This window comes from the organism of the source record quoted next, unplaced genomic scaffold, assembly GCF_019419815.1.
Source record: "Pyrus x bretschneideri cultivar Hongxiangsu unplaced genomic scaffold, Pyrus_bretschneideri_v1 Contig4, whole genome shotgun sequence".
Classification (NCBI taxonomy): domain Eukaryota; kingdom Viridiplantae; phylum Streptophyta; class Magnoliopsida; order Rosales; family Rosaceae; genus Pyrus; species Pyrus x bretschneideri.
In genome coordinates this window covers 4,946,655-4,965,309 of record NW_025999723.1, presented here as the reverse complement: position 1 = coordinate 4,965,309, position 18,655 = coordinate 4,946,655, and the positions used below count along the sequence as shown (strand labels likewise).

Here is an 18,655-nt window from a genome sequence, read left to right as displayed (position 1 = left end):
AGGTATGGATGTGAAGGTTAGGGGGGGTGGAGAGAACATGGGATATGGGAGGAAGGTGGAAGGCTGAAACGGGATGGCCAGGAGAGAAATAAAGAAGGCTAGGAGAAGAAGGAGATGAGGGACAGGTTGCCCACCAGCCCCTAGCCTTAGCTAGAGGCCAACGGTGGAGGCTAGGGTTTATGAGGGGAGCTTAGAGAGAGAGTCTCTGAATTTTTGTTAGTCTAAGCATTTCTGAAATCACTTGATAAAACTTGTATATGATTGTTAGATTGTATTAAATACATGCAAATTGTAAATTTATATATGATTGGTAGATTGTGATTGTATTAAATACATGTAAATATTGTGAGTAATCCTGTTATGTTAAGCTACATTAGACCATCTCCAAAAGAGATATCAAATATGGCAAATAGGATTAAAAGATATTCAAGTGTTCTACAATGGATATGTCATATATGACATGTCATGTGAGTCATTTGACTCCTTGCTTTGTAGCTGCCTTTTTTGACAGCAAACAAAGAAGGAGTCAAATATATTTAATTTAATTTTTTAATGCATGGGTCCCCTTAACAACCAATAGAATACAAACTAAAATTAATTTTGATTATTTTTTAATAGTTAATGTAACTCTAGATCCAATAAAATAATAAAATAAATATTTAACACATCCATTGGAAAAGAAGAGGATTTAGCACTTGTATTTAATTTGTCACATCAACCATCAAATAAAATTTTGACTTACTATATTTGACATATCCTTTGAATATGCTTTTAACACTAGTGAACTTCTTATGCGATTGTGTGGTTTTAAGGTCCAAATTAAGTTGGTCAAATATTTAATATCAACAATTATGATTCTTGATTTTTCAAGTATTTGATTACAAATAAAGGAATAAGTACACATGTATTAAGGAGTGATGGATATTTGATTTACGAAAAAGAATTAGAGTTAAGTGAAAGAGAAGAAAGGAATTTAGGCTCGCAAATTCAGTCATTGATTTCAATCGACGACTAGTCTTCTGGCGGCGATGGCATTTGTGGTAAACTTGGAGAAGAGTAACCATTTTATTGCAAGTTAAGGCAAGTCGGAGGCAAGAAGTTGTGTCAAAAATGAAATGTCCAAACTACCATTAACGTCTATTTCACATAATGAATAAAAACAAAGTGAACTGAGACTAAACGAGATGAAATGACAGGTTCAAGGGACAAATTGAGGCAAACTAATTTTAGAGGATAAAATGAGACTAAATGATATTTATAGGAAGAAAATCAATTAATAACCTTTTTTAATTGATTTTCTTCCTAAAACTTTACAAAATGAGACGAAATGGCAGGTTCAATGTACAAATTGAGACAAACTTGTCTAAAGTAATACTCTCCAAAGAAATAACCTTTTTAAGTTACACAAAATCTCAACACCAACTTAAGGCCAGTATGTATAGAAACAAACTCTACATTATAATAAATTATAATTTTTTTGGGTCACATCTTAAGAAAACACGCCTTTACATAATTGTAACTTTCGCTTCCAATTGGGATTTGTGGCTTCCCTTTGCACAACTAACACAAATATTTTAAGTTAACTAGTTTTTCATATGAACCTTGGATGGCATGGCTGATTTGATAGAGAAGAAAAAAGAAAGGTACTCAACACACTTTATATACACAACAGATCCGAGGGCATAAAAAACAACGCCTTGAAGCATAAGAAAAAAAATACATATATAAAAGAAATAAAATACTTGACGTCCATGGAAACCTATTTATGACTTTATAAGGATTTTAGACGATTTGTAATGGTCCATATAAGGACCATGATTAGCCCGGCCCGCTATGTAAGCTTCAGCCTGGCCCAAAACCTGGCCTCTTCTTCCCCTCCATGTCTCTCTCAAGGACTTTTATTTGGAAAATTCTTCCGTCCAGAAAGAGTACTAATTCCAGTTAAAATTAGATGTCAAAAACTGATTTAGATAAAACAAATTTTTTTTTTTCCCATTTTAACATATTTTTTCCTCTCAAAATTTATTTCTTATTTCTAGTTTTAACGTTGAATTTTTTTTTCATTCTTTACACTATAGACCAATCCGACGGTCGATAATTAGGATTTGATTTTGTACGGAATTATAGTGCATGCAGTTTTCCTTTTTGGTAAAAATTATAATTATTGCATGTATTATTATGTATAGGATTTGCCAGCTACTTTCACACTACTAACTAATTAAGGTTAACAATAATCTAATCAAATTTAAACTCAATCATCTCAAACTCTATATAAATTAACACATAATTTTCTTAATAAATTGCGTCTTCTTTTCTCCAAGAAATTAAACACTTTAATCATGGAGCAAAAAACCACCGTCCTCTTTGTACTCTTATTCTCTTTGGCCTCCTTTCTATCTCTCCCAGTCCCAACCACCGCATCTCCGCCTGTATCCGCGGTTTTTGCCTTTGGTGATTCAACGGTGGATTCCGGCAACAACAATCGCCTCCCATTCACCCTTTTCAGAAGTGACCACCCTCCATACGGCCGGGACTTGCCAAACCACGTCCCGTCCGGAAGGTTTACCAATGGAAAACTATCAACGGACTTCATGGTCTCCATACTTGGCCTCAAGGACTTGTTACCTGCTTACCGTGATCCGAGACTGACCGACCGTGAATTGCTAACGGGTGTCAGTTTCGCGTCAGGCGGTAGCGGGCTGGATGATCTGACTTTGGCCGTGTCAAAAGCCACGAGTTTGGGGAGGCAGTTGGAGGAATTTGATGAAGCGTTGGGGAGGATGAGGAGAACTGTTGGGGAGAAGAATTGTAGTGAGATTGTAAACAACGCTGTGTTTGTGATTAGTGTTGGTACTAATGACATGGTGTTTAACCTCTTCGATCTACCTGTTACTGCGAGGAAAATCGAGTTTTCACCTTCAGGATACCAGGATTTTCTTCTCCGCGGACTCGGGTCTTTCATTCAGGTATATAATTAAATGGCTCTCGATCAAATTACATGATGAATTAGTAACATCATCTAGTGGTGTTACGATCAAATTCTAGGGTTTTTTGCTGTAATTTTTGCCATGCATGATTATGTTGGTTAATTGAGTCTATGATTCAAATGTTTTGTGTGCCTGCATGATTTGTTGTTTTACGTTTTAGGTTGTTATGTATTCCAGTTTACGAATCTTTATAAACTCTAGAGTTTATTTAGCCTATTGGAACTTTCTTCATGCAACACTTTCTGAATGAGTTGATTCTGAAGGCTTTGATGACTCCATCACGTCAACACCAAAGTGTTCATGCTCGTTCTTTCCCTCACAAAAATCAAAATTTAATTAGACTTAATTGATGGTAATTAAGATCAATTTATATCAATTGATTGTCATTACTAAGAGCCTTCGATCAAGAGATCATCTTGTACACATATAGATGTTACGACGTATAAGTTAGATGAATTTGTAACATTGGGTGGACATGCAACGCTTATAATGTTATTTGTGATATGGCAGAACCTGTACCAAAGGGGAGCGAGGAGATTCCAGGTGGCAGGTCTTCCACCAATTGGATGTCTGCCAATGCAGCTGACAATTGGCAGCGTCTTTAACGGGCTTCGGCGTGTGTGCGTAGAACAACAAAACACGGACTGTCAGGCTTACAACACCAAGCTCCAAGGCCTCATTCCCAGCTTGCAAGCCTCCCTTCCCGGATCCAGGCTCGCCTATTTCGACTCCTACAATCCCATCTTGGACATGTTCAACAACCCATCTAAATATGGTAGGTATAAATTTCGGATATTGTCATGCCCCTTATCATACCCAATACCCATTTACAGCAACTAATGTATGGTTGATATTTTTTATAGTGTATAGGCTTGTTTGTAAGTATTTTTGAAATAATTGAAAACGTTTTTTGGTCAAAATATTTTTAGAACTAATATTTAGTAAAAACACTTAGCTTTACTTCTTTCAAGAGCACTTTAAGTGTTTTTGGAACCAAAATTTTCTTTAAAAGTGTTTTCAATCATTTTAAAAGCACTTCCAAATAATCACTTAGTACTATGGTCTAGTGGTATTCCTTTTCACTTGTAAGTGAGAGATCTTATCTTTGATTATCGCCAAAAGAGAATTCAAATCACATTATTGACAGTTTATTATGAAGCTAAACCCACATTCGTAATGTAGATAATATCGTTTGTTCAAAAAAAAAAAAAAAAAAAAAACACTTCCAAGCAAGATATCTTAAGCATCTGGACATGTCTCATGCATCATACATGCAATCATATGTATATAGATGTTTTCTAGGGATTTTCTGTGCTTAATTTTTTAATTAAATTGTTTATTTTGTTTTAAATCTTGATGTGTAGGGTTTGTGCAAACGCATGAAGGATGCTGTGGTACAGGGATGGTGGAGTTGGGCCCACTGTGCGGGCAGCTTTCGCTGACGTGTCCAGACCCTTCTAAATTTTTGTTCTGGGATTCCATGCATCCTTCCCAAGCAGCGTACAAAGTTCTTGCTGACATATCTGCGAGGACGGTCTTACCGCACCTTACTGCTTGATTAAGTAGATGGATTGATCAGTCTCCTAATTTTTTCTTTTAATTATTAATTTGGACAAAGTAAATACGGCAGGATATATGCATAGAGATATTCTTAATTAATCAGTTAGATCCAAGAATCCTTTTTCCTTCATGTTTTAAAATATATAACATTGGTTAGCTTTTATTTTTTGGGAAAATAATCCTTGGTTACTTTTGAAGCGTGTAATCGCAATGGATTGTGTTTAAAAAATAATCTTGCTCAATCCTCGACCTTGTATAAAAAATTCGTATTGTTGTATTAAAAAAAGAAGAAGTAGATATATAAGAATAATAGTATTATTCATACATTTATTTTTATCTTTTACAATTTATTCAATCTGAATGTCATGTGATTCACATATGTATTTCTACTTTTTATAATTTATTCGATTTGAATGTCGAAAATTAAGAGGTGTGTGTGAATAGGAGTACCCTATAAGAATTTATGTAGTTTAATGCGTACTCATACATGTTGAGAATCTCAATCCATTTGACATCAAGGGGCTAAACTATAGTCTACAAAATAGGAGACAAATTGTATTTCCTTTTTGTGCTTTGGCTAAATTTACGAAAGATAATTCATGTGACCTAAAACGAGATTTCATAAGGAAAACGTTAATATTATTTGCAGAAACATGGTTTCAGAGATAACATATAAAAGTTGGTAATATTTTCGATTTCCAAGAAATATTGTTCTTAATCAAGCACCAAGATTTTGTTTTTTTATTGACTTAAAACTAATAAAACAAAGAATACGAAGAAATAGGAACCTAAAAACTCACAAAACAATGTACATATATGACCACGAAACTGTGCATATTTGGTAATGCCAAAAAACACATTCGTCTGTTTTAAACCTCGTTATTCAACAATGTTTGAATCTTTGCTAATAATATTGCTATCTATATATCATGGATCGATACAAGACAATACATACAACAAAAGCAAATGACCGAACAACTGAACAAATAGTGGCGATCATTATACCTTTTTGTGACGGTAGAATATGACAATGGTTAAGTTCAATTTCATGAATTTTGTCAAATTTAGTTTTGGAAAGTACCTCAAGATCTCACTTAGAATAACATTGTCTCATTCATAAAGTGAGGTCCAGAGTACTTGCCATGTTCTTCCCGTGCTTGCCGTCACCGTGACCAGTACCCTCTAATTTCTTGACGCCAAGCTTCGAGGACGACAACGAAGACAAAGTGAGAGATAAACTACAACCCATGAGTAGTTTTTGATGATTATCACCACCATACTGTAAACCCTTTCCGAATCCATGATCATGTTTTGGTGGAACTTTTAGTGACAGATTTAAATCTAAGTCACAGTTGTCTGTGTCCAAACCCTTCCTTTTCAGCATGTTTTGCCCTTGATGGTCTCGAATCGCTGCGGTCCAACTATGATGATCTTGGCATGACCTGTGGATCATGGTTTGACACAATTCGTCCCGATTCCTTCTCCAAGTGGTTTGTCCATGGGTGGGAGATGGAAGATTTGTATATAACTGATTTGCTGAAATCGTCATAATGTTGTTATTGTTGCTTCCAAGTATTCTTTCAGCAACTGAACCATAAAGTCCAATATTTCTGGTATTATGATCAAGTAGTGCACTAGTCCTACTTGAACTGTAAGGACTGTAAATCTGGTGGTGGTGGCCTCGCCACGAGGAATGATCATTAGCACCATATCTAATACGCAAAAAAAAAAAAGAAGGATTGAAATGGTTACGAATAGGATTCAATGAAAAATGAAAAAATAAAAAACACTTTAGTTATAAATGGATCAAAATAGACAGTAAAATTAAGAAAAGTATTTCATACCTTAATCCGGAAGAAGGCCATCGGTTGAAGCTTTGTAGCATGGAGAGTTGAGTAAGGTTGTAAAGTTGGTTATCTCCACCTTCCATGAAAAATCCTGCTTGATCCGTCAAAACTGTCATATAAGAAGAAAGCAAGATCTCTCTAGATTGTAAATATGTAAACCCTAATTTTTGTACTAATTATTGTAGGAGTAGGTGAGCCTGTGTGCAATTTGTTAATTTGCTCACCTTGATTGGGGTCTTCCGTCTTCTTGCTCCTATACATCTGATGATTAAAATCAAAGCCAGAAAATATAGAACAACATTAATCAGATATGAACCTTTATTTTATATTGAATCATAGTATTGAATCTTATGGACAGTACAATTAGTAGAGAATATATATATATATATATATATTTAGATGATGAAATCGATCTAGAGCAAATCAATTACTTGAAGATGGCTCTTGACATGAGCTATGCTAAGACCCTTGACATTCATCAATTGAAGAACCAACTTAGGAGTTGCTCCTGCACCATTAAATCACAATTATTAGTACTCAATTAATCACAAAAACCTAGCTTTGATTTATATGTACTACACTTACTTTCCTGTCCACCTAATCTTTCAACTGCACGAACAAAGCAAAGATGGAGATCAGGTGTCCATCGAAGCCGCGATGTCTTGGAACGAACATACTGCCTTACAGATCCAGAAGCTCCCTTCTTTTCATGATTCTCTTCAATGGTGCTATTGCTTGAGCTGTCACCGTTATTCCTCAGCTGAAGGCCATCTTCATCCACCTCATCCTCTTCACCCTCATCGTCTTCGTGATCGTATTCCTTCTTGCTGGTAGAAGGGCTTGATTTAGAAACTTCTTCAATACTGGTGCTTTCACTCTTCATCCCTAATCTCTTTTATGTTTTGCTTCCTAATAATATGGTATTGATGGGCAAGTTAAGGAAAGATCTTGAGATCATCATACTTCTCTTAACCACTAAGTGATCTTTGATGTTTGGGGAGATCCATTCTTTGCATACAAGCTAGCTATAGGCAGTTGATGAGCTAGCACTTGCAGGAATGGAGAAATTGGAAATTGGAATTTTATATATATCCTTGCTAGCTATGACACATATATGATAATAAGTATTTAAACGTCTGTTTCTCACTCTTCTTCTCTCTATATACAACATACAATATTATATGACCTTGCATATATAATGCAAATTTTGTCCAAGCTTTCGGTATGTATATATAATATACATGAGAGTTGCTGTTGACATTCTAAGACCATCTACAATTCTTGGGTAAAAATTTAAAATTTTTAGTCCAGAAAATTAGGTTTTAACCCAAAAACAGTTTTTTTACTCCAACCCTTGTGGTTAAAATTTTAGCCATAGATTATAAAAGAATGAATGTAGACTACTATTTTTTTTCCTTAAATTAACTTTTTTAAAAGAAAAAATTATGTAGACTATCCTAATTTAATTTTATGAACAATTTAACCCAAAAATATTTAGATTTCGACAAATATTAAAAATCACTAACTGACACCATGAAACTCATGAAACACTATAAAAAATTATGAAACACATAAAAGAATTTTTTTTAATTACTTTAGCAGTTGGATTTAAATTTGGACCGTTAGATATTGTTTTACCGTTGGATTTTATCAAATTAGATCTTAATCGTTGGATTCAATGGATTTATAAATATAAAACTAAAAAAAACATACATATATGGTGGGTCAGCCCCACTAATCCTAGGGAGAATCCAGGGCTAAATTTGGCCCAGAAATGAGTTATGAGCTTTAACTCATATTTGCCTCAAGGGTTAAAGCAAGTTGGAGTAAATTTAGAACCTAAAATTTGAGGACTCCAAGGGTTGGAGTAGGTCTAAGATACTCATCCTGCACTTTAAATATATAAAAATATAAGAAAAAAATGTACATAAAAAGGGTGAATAATGATTTTTTCAGGTGTTAATAACATTTCTCTACACACACATATATAATACATGGATACATCAAATTATTTAAACAAATAATTGCATGCTTATTGGTATAGTAGAATATATATAATGATAAAACATACAAAAAAAATTGTTTTACTTAATATATGCACGAAACTACACAAAAAAGAAAAGAAAAAGGAAAGAGACTGGGATTTCCTTTATATACTGTATATAATATACAGATTACATAACTGTGTCATTTCCAAATCTAGTTACTGTGTGCTTAATGCTTTATACTAATCATACGATATACATTTTTTGTTGTTAATAAATAATAACACATGTAGATTTTTGCTATAAGTAATAGTTCATCTTCCCCCGTTAGTTTAATTTGTGGTGCAAATTATATGATTAGCATCTTTTTTATTTCTTTGGCAAATTAAGGGATCTATTGTAACATTTTAGATTCAGATTACTGTTACTGTTTCCTGTTTGTAACGTTGTCATGTCGCTTAAGGGCTAAACATATACCACATGGGAAACTAGTAGTCAACTTTGAGTTGAAAAGAAACAGTGATTTGCACGCGACCTGTGAAACAATAAGAATCCTGTGGTTGTACGTAGCTTCATAAAAAAAGATGTTCAGGTCGTCTGCTCGTGACTTGTGTTTGGAAGAAGGGATACCCCTACCTCATTTACATGCATTAACATTTAACACAGACACACATATATATACTGTTATACACACATATACATATGAGTTGGCAATCGTGGGATCGTCTACCTTATTTTTGGTCATTAATCCAAATCCTGTTGCAGAAATGTTGGATAAACCAGTTTGCGCTTGATACTATTTCTGCTTTCTTACGTTCAAGTTTGAATCTTTTTTCTCGTAACTTAGTAGAATAGCGTATCGTCAAAACAAAAAATATAAAATCCTGCTAGCTAGCCCTTTCATATGCTCAGTAGTCACCAGATTAGCAAATTTATTATATTGGGAAAATGCCACTGTCATTTTGCCAAAGAATCATGGGTATATATTTGTCCTCACTGAAAGATCAATTCAAGTAATTAAACAATCATTTGGGAATGCTCTAGAATTTGGAATTCATGCATTACTGGCATCCAACGAACTAAAATTACTATTACTAGCATATAGGCACACACAAAGTGTGTGAGAAAATTTTTAATTTTTGTTTTTGAAATAGAAGGAGAGAGGAAGAGAGTGATAGAGAATGTGGGAGTGGGAAGTTTTTATTTTTATTTTTATTTTTTAATTATAGATATGTTAGGATTACATGTAGGTGATGCCTTGAAGAAAAAAAAAGCAAAATTTGGTTGTATGAAATTACATTTCTGCCACATATTTCTTATTTATATTCTGTTTTAATTAAAGGATTAAATTAGTAATTTCATAAGATTTAGGTTGACAATGAGTATTTTATTAATTAGTAGAGATTAGGATTTTTAATTTATTAAACAAATCATTCTTAATTAATTATGGAAAATACTTGCATCTTCTTATGGAGAGCATGTACATATTCCACAATTTATGAACAACATATCCTCAACGTATAAATTATATAAATGCATGGATGGTTCTTCATGACTATAATATTCAGTACTTACACCGTTGATTTGTTCTATACATTTGAATGTATAAACGATCTTAGATACGAAATTTTTTATAGAAATAATTTTATTATACAATTATATGGTAAAAGATACGTTATTTTGCAAAGAGAGGATGAAAGTATTATATATTATGTTAAAAAAAAAAAAAAAAAAAAAAAAAAAAAAAAAAACACCATTATATATAAGGCCGGCATGCGCGAGCAATATTGACCTTAAATATTTGAGCTGAAACCAAATATTCTAGCCTCGTGTAACTTGTAACCCTCATTAATGCAAAGCTTATATAATGCAGAATCTGCACGATATGTATATCATCGTCGTCATCATAAAAATATGTAACCACTAAAGACTAAAGTCCTTCGCTCATCACAGGCATCCTGAGAAAAATCACAGCCGTCAAAGAAATGCTAGTTATGCCCCTTCAAAAAGTTCATCCACCATCACAGTCGTTTGCTTTAAAAGAAATACGAGGAAAAGTAAGAAATAGTACTTAATCACTACCTGGATATATGATACTTTCTTCTAACGGCATCTCGTTTAATCTCTTTCTCAACCTTTAAAGATTCTAGAAAAACTCAATCTATTTAGAGACATTTAGTCATTCATATGTGTCAAATAACTTGACAATTATCATATAGCATTTTCACAATAAACCGTCAATTTTTTTTATTCATATAGATTACTAAATTGAATAAATTTTTATAAAAATGATTTTACATTGTTGAGAATAAATCCCACATACTGAGATATCTTGCCTAAGCTTATAAAAGGTTAGACTACTTATATTGTCAATTAGTTTTATGGTGGAAGCCTAACTTTCTTCATGGTATCAGAGCAGGTTGTCCCACGTGTAAAGCCAAATGGCCACACGCGCTCCACGTGTTAGGCTTGAAAATTCATCACACGTGAGAGAGTGTCTTGAGAATGAATCACACATTAATGAAAAGATGGACCTTGCAAAGGATTATAAGTAAGTTGAGCTACAAGTCATATTGCCAATTGGTTCAATTTTCTTTATGGTATCAGGCGTGTGTGGCTATTTGGTTTCAGACGTGAGACAATCTACTCTAATACCATGAAGAAGTTGGGGTTTCACCATAAAACAAATTGGCAATGTGAGGAGTGTCTCAACTTACTTATAATCACATGCAAGTTCCTATTTTCATCAAAATATGTGAAAGTCATTAATTCTCAATGTACATATACAATAAAAAGAATGAACAATTCTTATTATGTCATTTATGAGATAAAATGATATATAACGTTAAGGACAATGATGAATTTCCTTCTTACTAAGAACGAAGGAAGTATTATCCTTATACATATTGAAAGACAGATGAAGTAATATCACACCATCGTCACAAACTATGCATACACAAATATAAAGTTTTGAACAAGAAGATTTATATTAAAAATATTATTTATGATGATTTCCAAAGCAAAATTATATATCTTTAATTTGTTTCTGCACCTGACTTTTGCCAGTTACCATTGAGGTTGAGGGTTCTGGTTTCGCCTGTGAAAACTATTAAAATACAGAGGAGGAGAGGTTTGTCTGAAAGATTCGACAGCACAACACCAACTCTATATGATGAATTATAAGTCAACTCCCAACAGCACCTCGGTTTTCTTCCTTTTTTTTTTTTTTTTTTTTTTTTTTTTTTTTTTTTGTTATTGCAATTGTTGATTTATTTTTCTTGCATGAAAACTCGTGATCCTGTTTATGCGGATCGATTTGCTTGAAGATGAGGATGTCTGTCTTTTTCCCGTGTACCTAATTTATTAATAAGCAATCATCTATGAGTCATCATCTTCATCATCGTGCATGTATTATTTATATTGCCATATGCGACCGCCATGCCATGCAATGCATATATAAAATAAGCGAATGCCATGCCATGCAATGCATATAATATATACATACACACACACATATATGTGTGTATGTCATAAACAACAAATGAGAGTAACTATCACCATTGTCATTATATTTACTGCGGTGACAATGATTTCTACGTTCAATCGATGGCTTTCAAATTTCAAAAACAAAATTGGAAGAAAAAATATACAACAAAGACTCTCACAATTTTTATTTTTTTTATTTTTGATAAACGATAAGATAATTTATATTAAGTTTAATTAAATTATGAAGAGAGACAAACTTTGGTACATAAATGAGTATGTCGTTCTAACTAATTTGTTTAAACTAAAGCGTGGTACAAAAATTAACAATTGCTGACACTTTTTTATTGATGAGTTCCATGTACAATGGTGGGAATCCACCTTTATTAAAGACCATTTTCTTTGAGAAATGCTAACTAGACTCTAAAAGTGGGACTTTTCATGGACTCTCTGTCACCTCACAGTTTAACGTCAATTCACGTGTTAACATTATAAAATATTGTGTTAAAAACATAAAGTGGAAGAGAGTCCATAGAGAGCCTTACTTTATAAGACAATCTCGTTAATTGGCATTTCTATTTGTCTTTTATATAAGTAACAGTTAGTTAATTATCAAGTGTTTATCATTAACATTGTCCATGTTAGGAGGACTAAACTAATTATATTTTAAGTACCTTATTTAGTATTTCTATTGGTCGTAAAAAAACCTTAATTATTATTACTTCTAATTATATCTGCCACACTACCGTGATACCATCCCCCAAATATATATATATATATATATACACACACATGTGTGTGTGTGTGTCAATACTCACCAAGGTCAGAGGGCTATGTATACCGCATATTCTTTAATCAATTAATTAATTATGAGCATTTTGAGTGTAAATGAAACGTATGCATGCATCAAAAGGAATAACTTCAAACCTAATGATATTTTAATTAATCTCAAGGTATAATATTTAATCTCTCTTTCATTTCTGCCAATTTGTGAGGCCCACAAAGGCAATATGTTACCCATTGTTACTAGCGAAGTCAACATGGAGTCATTAGCTGCTCACGATCCAATAGTTTCATAACCCAACGTATATTTATATAATATCGCTAGTGACGGATGTACATAATTGCAACAAACTAAAAAAATGAGTGAAAACACTAAATTGCGATTGACTACTTTTTTTTGTGGAATCCTAGTATAGTTATTTGTAGTTTCTGTTCTTTCTTCTACTATTTCTTGTGTGAGACCCTATGGTCCGCAACAAGTGTTCCATAAAATACCTCACTCGACAGGAATCAACACAACGTGGCATAACTCGCCAAGTACCCACCAGAAAGCTTAATGAAACAATCGAATGAAATTTTTTTCACCAATATTATCACCCCATTGTTATAAAATTCTGACCACACCATTACGTAACACATTATATATCCTTTGACAGAAATGTGGAGTAACATTCCAAAGAGTTTATAGCTCAAGTTTATTTTTATTTTTATCATAAGCAATATTACCGTTCTCAGCCATATTAAGATTGGAATAAAATATAATATAAGGTAGGAAATTGAAAAAAGAAAACAAAAGAAAAGATAAAACGATACAGGTCTCTTTTGGTGAAACTGATTTTGAGTTCCAAAAAACACTTTAAGTACTTTTCTAGGATCCATTTGAATTTTTCCTAAGAATTGATTTAAAAAACGTTTCACCAAAATCGTTTTTAGTTATTTAAAAAAAAAACAATTTCAAACGAGTTCATATTCAACAATTCAAAAGACGGTAATAAAGTCGATTAAACTATAAGCACCCAACATATAGTATAGCATATATATACATGCCCATTTTTCCTAATGAGACTACCACGCTTCAATCCGAAATAAAACTATCAGAAAAGAAAAAATATCAGATTGCACGACGGAACAATTTTATTGGGTGCATTTATATTTGAAAGTGCTTTCTAGAGAAGCAATCCCAAACAAACTTGCAGCGACTCCTTTTTCCAATCAACCTCGGAATTTTTCTGTTTTGTGTTCTTATTGGCTGTTTTCTTTGTCATTTGGTGTGAGAGGAGGGCAAATGTCGTGCTCCTACCCGATTCTCTTTAAGGTGTCTTTTTGTTTTGGTCATCTAAATTCTGAAATTCCTTTTTTTTTTTGGGGGGGGTGGTGTGGGGGAACTAAAATATTTTCTTCTAAATTCTAAATTTCAAGTACACCATTTCGGAAATTTCTCCGTCTAAATGACCTGGAAACCCTAACCAAGCCAAAAAGCAAAAACACAACAGCAAGATCATCCGGACGGAGGAATTTCCGAAAGGGTGTAGACAAAATTGCCACATGCACATATAAAATGACATCAACTAAAAGAGAAAGTTGCAAGGGGATTGTAGAGCATTTGTGAGTTTGATTCCCCTATAAAAGTTAAAAAAAGAAGGGAGTTGCTCAATCTCCGGCCAAAGGGTTTCACTGCGATGAAACATAAATTTGGTCCTAAATTGTTTCCGTAGATCGTGACAAGTAACACAAGACTTAAATGGTCAATAGCAGATTTATATTCAACTTACTTGGGCAAGAAGATATGATTAACATACGGAGGGAAATAAATGAGTATGAAAATATTCATTGGAAAAAATAGACAATTTCAGGATTTTCTCAACAGTTTTAATCACCGTGTTTATATGTTCGAGCACCGGAAATCTCATGTTATTTTTCTTCTTATGTGCATCATCAAAGCACCATGCTTCCTCAAATCTTAGTCTAAGAAGTTGAAAGTACAAAACGGAAAACTTGTAATTCTGTCTGAACTAAGATTCTCAGAAAATAGGCAGGGCTGTCAATCCAAAAGGAAAAAAGAACTCAGATACCTCACCTCAAGTTTAGCCGGACATCAAATATCACAAGAAGAAAAAATTCCCAGATTCTATGACGGAGCTGAGATGCTGAAGCGAAAGCCAGTCTTCCCACGGTCATGCTCAAATTGCTTCAGTATATAGTAGTAGTTGCACTGACAACAAAAAGCGAGCTTGTTAAACCCTGAGACAATAGGGATCGTGCTAACCAGGCAACCAAATAAAAACTAGGAACCAAGCAAATACATGAACTCGGGCAAAACAACACACAAACACAAATGAAAACAGGCATGCATCACATGTATCCCCTTCAGAGGAGTTTAACTGTGATGAGACTTGAACAAGAACAGATTGTTTACAAGATCCATTTAATCATATAACCATTTTCCAAAGATTTCAGAAGCATTCCTGAATCGTAATCACCATGTAATAAAATTAGATTGTTTTCCCCAGACACCCAGTATAAAAGCAGATAAGACCATGAAAGAAAAACCCATTTTGAAGAAAGAGGATCCTTATGCCCGTTACTGCATCCAATCTATCCCATACAATACAAATCACGGATGCAAGAAGTATATGTACCATGAATTTCCTATCTCAAATTTTTACATCAAAATCAGATTAAATAGCTAACCTCTAGGCGGAAGAATTTGGTAGGGACAACAATCCCTGCTCCCACAGAACTTCGAAATGACTGAAGGAACTTCGGGGCAGAAAAGTTTCGGAATTCGTTCTCCGTCAATTTCGCCAGATTCCCTGCACCTGCGAAAATATGACCATGCACTCCATGTTGTTTTAACCAGCGAAGTGGAAGATCAAATGAAATGTCTGCAAACGCAGAAACAGCAAGATCTCCTCCAACAGAATCTCTTCCAGGGGATTCTGAATTCTCCTCATTAGAATTATCTCCAACATGCCTTCTTGGTTCAGTGGGGCCTAGTCCCCTTGTCTTGAATCCCCACACTGTCGTAGGGCCCCCAACAGTGCAAACTGGAGAGAAATCACCACCCAGGAAGAACCGCTCTGGAAGGGATGAGGGCTTGCTCAAGAATCCACTCCCCCATGGAAAAATAACTCCTGCGGAGATCCCAAAATTAAGTGCAGCATGATAAAATCCTAATGGAACCGCATAACGAAGATCGAACTCCTGTAGCATACAGTAAGAGAAGAAAGTTAATAAGCATAATAGCTAATAGGTCTAGAGAATAAGTAGAAAGGGGGTCAAAATCAATCTTTAAATTGGTTCTTTACATTATCCACATTTAGCCTTAAATATAAATCATCTGACTTAAAGCAAAAGGCCACATATCCATTGGCATTAAGAAGCTGCTACTTTTCACTACCTTGAATCAAGCTGCAACATAACAATGCACACAAATTTACTACAGGACAAAGAAGCTTCATAATACAGATTGTCAGAGTTTGAAATCTCTAATTAGCAAACGATAATATTGGGTTTCTTAATTTCAAAATATAAAGATAAATCACAGTAGAGAATAGAATGGTCTCGTTGTTTTTCTTTTCATGTTCTGCTTCTATTATGAGTAGCAAAGAGTATCAGTAATATACAAGAAAATGAACAGGTTGTATCTGAATAATGTATTAAGTCCTCAACATGGGCTCTTCCAAGATGGCCTACTAGAAAAAAAGGACTGCAGTCATGGTCATCGTTCAAGAATATGAAATAGAAGAACCAACCCAGATAAGAAATATTAGAAATAACTCAGTATGCAATGACAATTCTGGGAAACATTCTATCATTAATAATCTAAACATGAAAGTATGATTAATAACATTTATAGATCTCTTAAGCAGGTGTCAACCAAAAGATTTAACATGAACAACACATATAAATTAAATTATTTTTTTTTTTCCCTTTTCCCTCCTAAGTTCGGCTCAAAAAGAAACTAAAATTTCCATAGTCACATATGAGACAAGAACAACAGTATACAGATAATATAATTCCATCTTTTTGAACATTTGACCAAAATAACTCCATGACCCAAATATAAGTGAAATAGCAGCGCATATGCCAGTTCAATTACAGACAGATAGTGGCTTGGTAATCAACAGAATCAAAACAAAGAAGAGAATGTGTACTAAACCTGACGCAAAAACCTCGTGCTTCGATGATCAGGTGCAATGCCACCAATATGACTTGTTGAAACAAATGAGTAACCTCGAGTTGGCCTCAAAGGTGAATTTCTCCTATCATTCTTAAATGTGTATTTGATTGAAGAAAGTAATCCATGGCCGAGCTGCCTTCTTATTGACCTTGAGGCCAATTGTGATGGGTCTGCTAGGGTTCGCCAACCCAGATTGTATGCCAAATCATGGTGTTTTGATGAAATCAGTCCAAGAGAGAGCCCCATCATGCGCTCTTTATAAGAAGAGAATTCCACCCAATCTTGGGAAAGCAGGAATGCTCGTGCCGTCACTGGAGTTACAAACCCTTTGAACCTGGGCAAAAACAGACCAGCACTTAACTCCGACGTTTGGTTGGGCCCATATGCCAAAGAACTATCCCACAAATCCCCATATCCGAGCAAATTTTTGAACTTAAGTGTTCCTTCAGCAGTCCATGACCTAGCCTACAAAAACATTACACAACTCTGTAAGTCATATGATGGGTACCATGCTTATGCATCTGTTCACATTTACAAAACAAGAGAACATAACATATTATGGCTTTAAGCTCCCACATTTGCATTCATCACTTAATCACCACCTCCTAGTATTATAATATCATATGATCCTTCGAACAGAAAAACTGGAAGCAGCAGATATAGAGAGGTTTTACCAGTATATTGGTATCGATGCGGGATTTAAAATTTACAACGCATGCCATCTATTTCACGCCCATATATGCAAGTAAGTGTACAGCATACGCGGACGAATTTAATTTCAACTCTCTCTAGTTAATATCATCCAGATTTCCATTTCCTCCAATTTCTCAGCAACCACGCAGTCTGTGGTAGTTCTACGTACTAAACCCTAATCTCACCAATTCAGCAAACCAAACCAATATATACAATTATATGAAGCATATAGCAACAAAAAACGTACCGCCGGCTTCGTGTAAGCACCGATTTCGCCAGAAATCGGGCTCTTAGTTTCAACGACCTCCACAATAACATTGGTAGTTCCAGGCAGCTCCGGCGGGCCAGAATCGAGCGTGATCCGAACCGCATCGAATATTTCAAGCTGCTGAAGCTTCGCATTTGCAATTGCGGCGGCCTCGAGCAGCTCTTGCATGGTGGTGGCCTTCTTAATCCCCGCCAGCTCGGCCTCGATCAAATGCTCCTTCGTCTTCGTGTTGCCCTTGATCAGAACGTCGTGGACCCTCAGATCGACTCGCTCGGTCGACATCCGCTGGACCAGGTTCTCTAGCTTGGACTTCTCCGCGCGCAACCGCGCCTCCTGAGAGAGAGCCTTTCGTGGCAGAGGTGGCTCCTCGTCGTCGTCTTCGTCTTCCTCTTCGTCGATTTCGTCATCGATTTCGTCGGGTTCGGGGTCGCCGTCGACTGTGCCGTTGACATTGGAGGGAGGTTCCTCGTCGCGGTCGTCCTTAGGGTTTTGAGTTTCGGAGTCGGATTTTTCCATAGGGAGAGAGATTAGGGAGGACGGAAGGCGGCGGTTTGGGAAAAGGGGCAAAACGAGCGGCGGCGCTGATGAATTTTGAAGGCCACTCGGCAGTGACTTGCAGCAGTGGGTGTGATTGTGTGAGGCCTACTCTCTTTCTGTTGGGCTTTCGCGGTTCGGAATTTTTTTGTAACGTTTTATTCTTCAAATGATTTTTTTTTAATTGAAAAGTAATTGAGAAATTGATTCATAATTTCTGAAATTAGAGTTGCGTCTTAATTAAAAGACATATTATATAATTGAATGTTATAAAACGCAATATAAAATATTTTACAAAAACCATCTCAAAAATAAAATACATTAACTTTCAA

At 34.8% G+C, this 18,655-nt stretch overlaps 3 protein-coding genes across 4 annotated transcripts; 1 reads left to right on the top strand and 2 right to left on the bottom strand.

Annotated features, from left to right (window-relative positions):
• Window positions 1-2,087: 2,087 nt before the first annotated feature.
• LOC103958636 (GDSL esterase/lipase At2g40250-like) lies at window positions 2,088-4,547 on the top strand. The gene is made up of 3 exons (XM_009370928.3): window positions 2,088-2,966; window positions 3,498-3,762; window positions 4,352-4,547. Exons 1-3 carry the CDS (start codon window positions 2,340-2,342, stop codon window positions 4,543-4,545), a joined length of 1,086 nt encoding a protein of 361 aa, XP_009369203.2. The 5' UTR covers window positions 2,088-2,339; the 3' UTR covers window positions 4,546-4,547.
• A 734-nt stretch (window positions 4,548-5,281) lies between these two features.
• Window positions 5,282-7,579, bottom strand: LOC103958635 (two-component response regulator ORR24). Of its 2 annotated transcripts, none has more exons than XM_009370927.3 (5): window positions 6,980-7,579; window positions 6,826-6,902; window positions 6,619-6,655; window positions 6,392-6,503; window positions 5,282-6,259 (listed from the first exon to the last, which is right to left on the bottom strand). In XM_009370927.3, exons 1-5 carry the CDS (start codon window positions 7,275-7,277, stop codon window positions 5,662-5,664), a joined length of 1,122 nt encoding a protein of 373 aa, XP_009369202.2. In that variant the 5' UTR covers window positions 7,278-7,579; the 3' UTR covers window positions 5,282-5,661. The 2 variants fall into 2 exon arrangements, with proteins under 2 accessions (XP_009369202.2, XP_048421646.1); XM_048565689.1 differs by having other exon boundaries at window positions 6,392-6,485.
• A 6,870-nt stretch (window positions 7,580-14,449) lies between these two features.
• On the bottom strand, window positions 14,450-18,473 carry LOC103958640 (sorting and assembly machinery component 50 homolog A). Its single transcript, XM_048565526.1, has 4 exons — window positions 17,769-18,473; window positions 16,808-17,293; window positions 15,337-15,849; window positions 14,450-14,857 (listed from the first exon to the last, which is right to left on the bottom strand). Exons 1-4 carry the CDS (start codon window positions 18,303-18,305, stop codon window positions 14,774-14,776), a joined length of 1,620 nt encoding a protein of 539 aa, XP_048421483.1. The 5' UTR covers window positions 18,306-18,473; the 3' UTR covers window positions 14,450-14,773.
• Window positions 18,474-18,655: the final 182 nt, after the last annotated feature.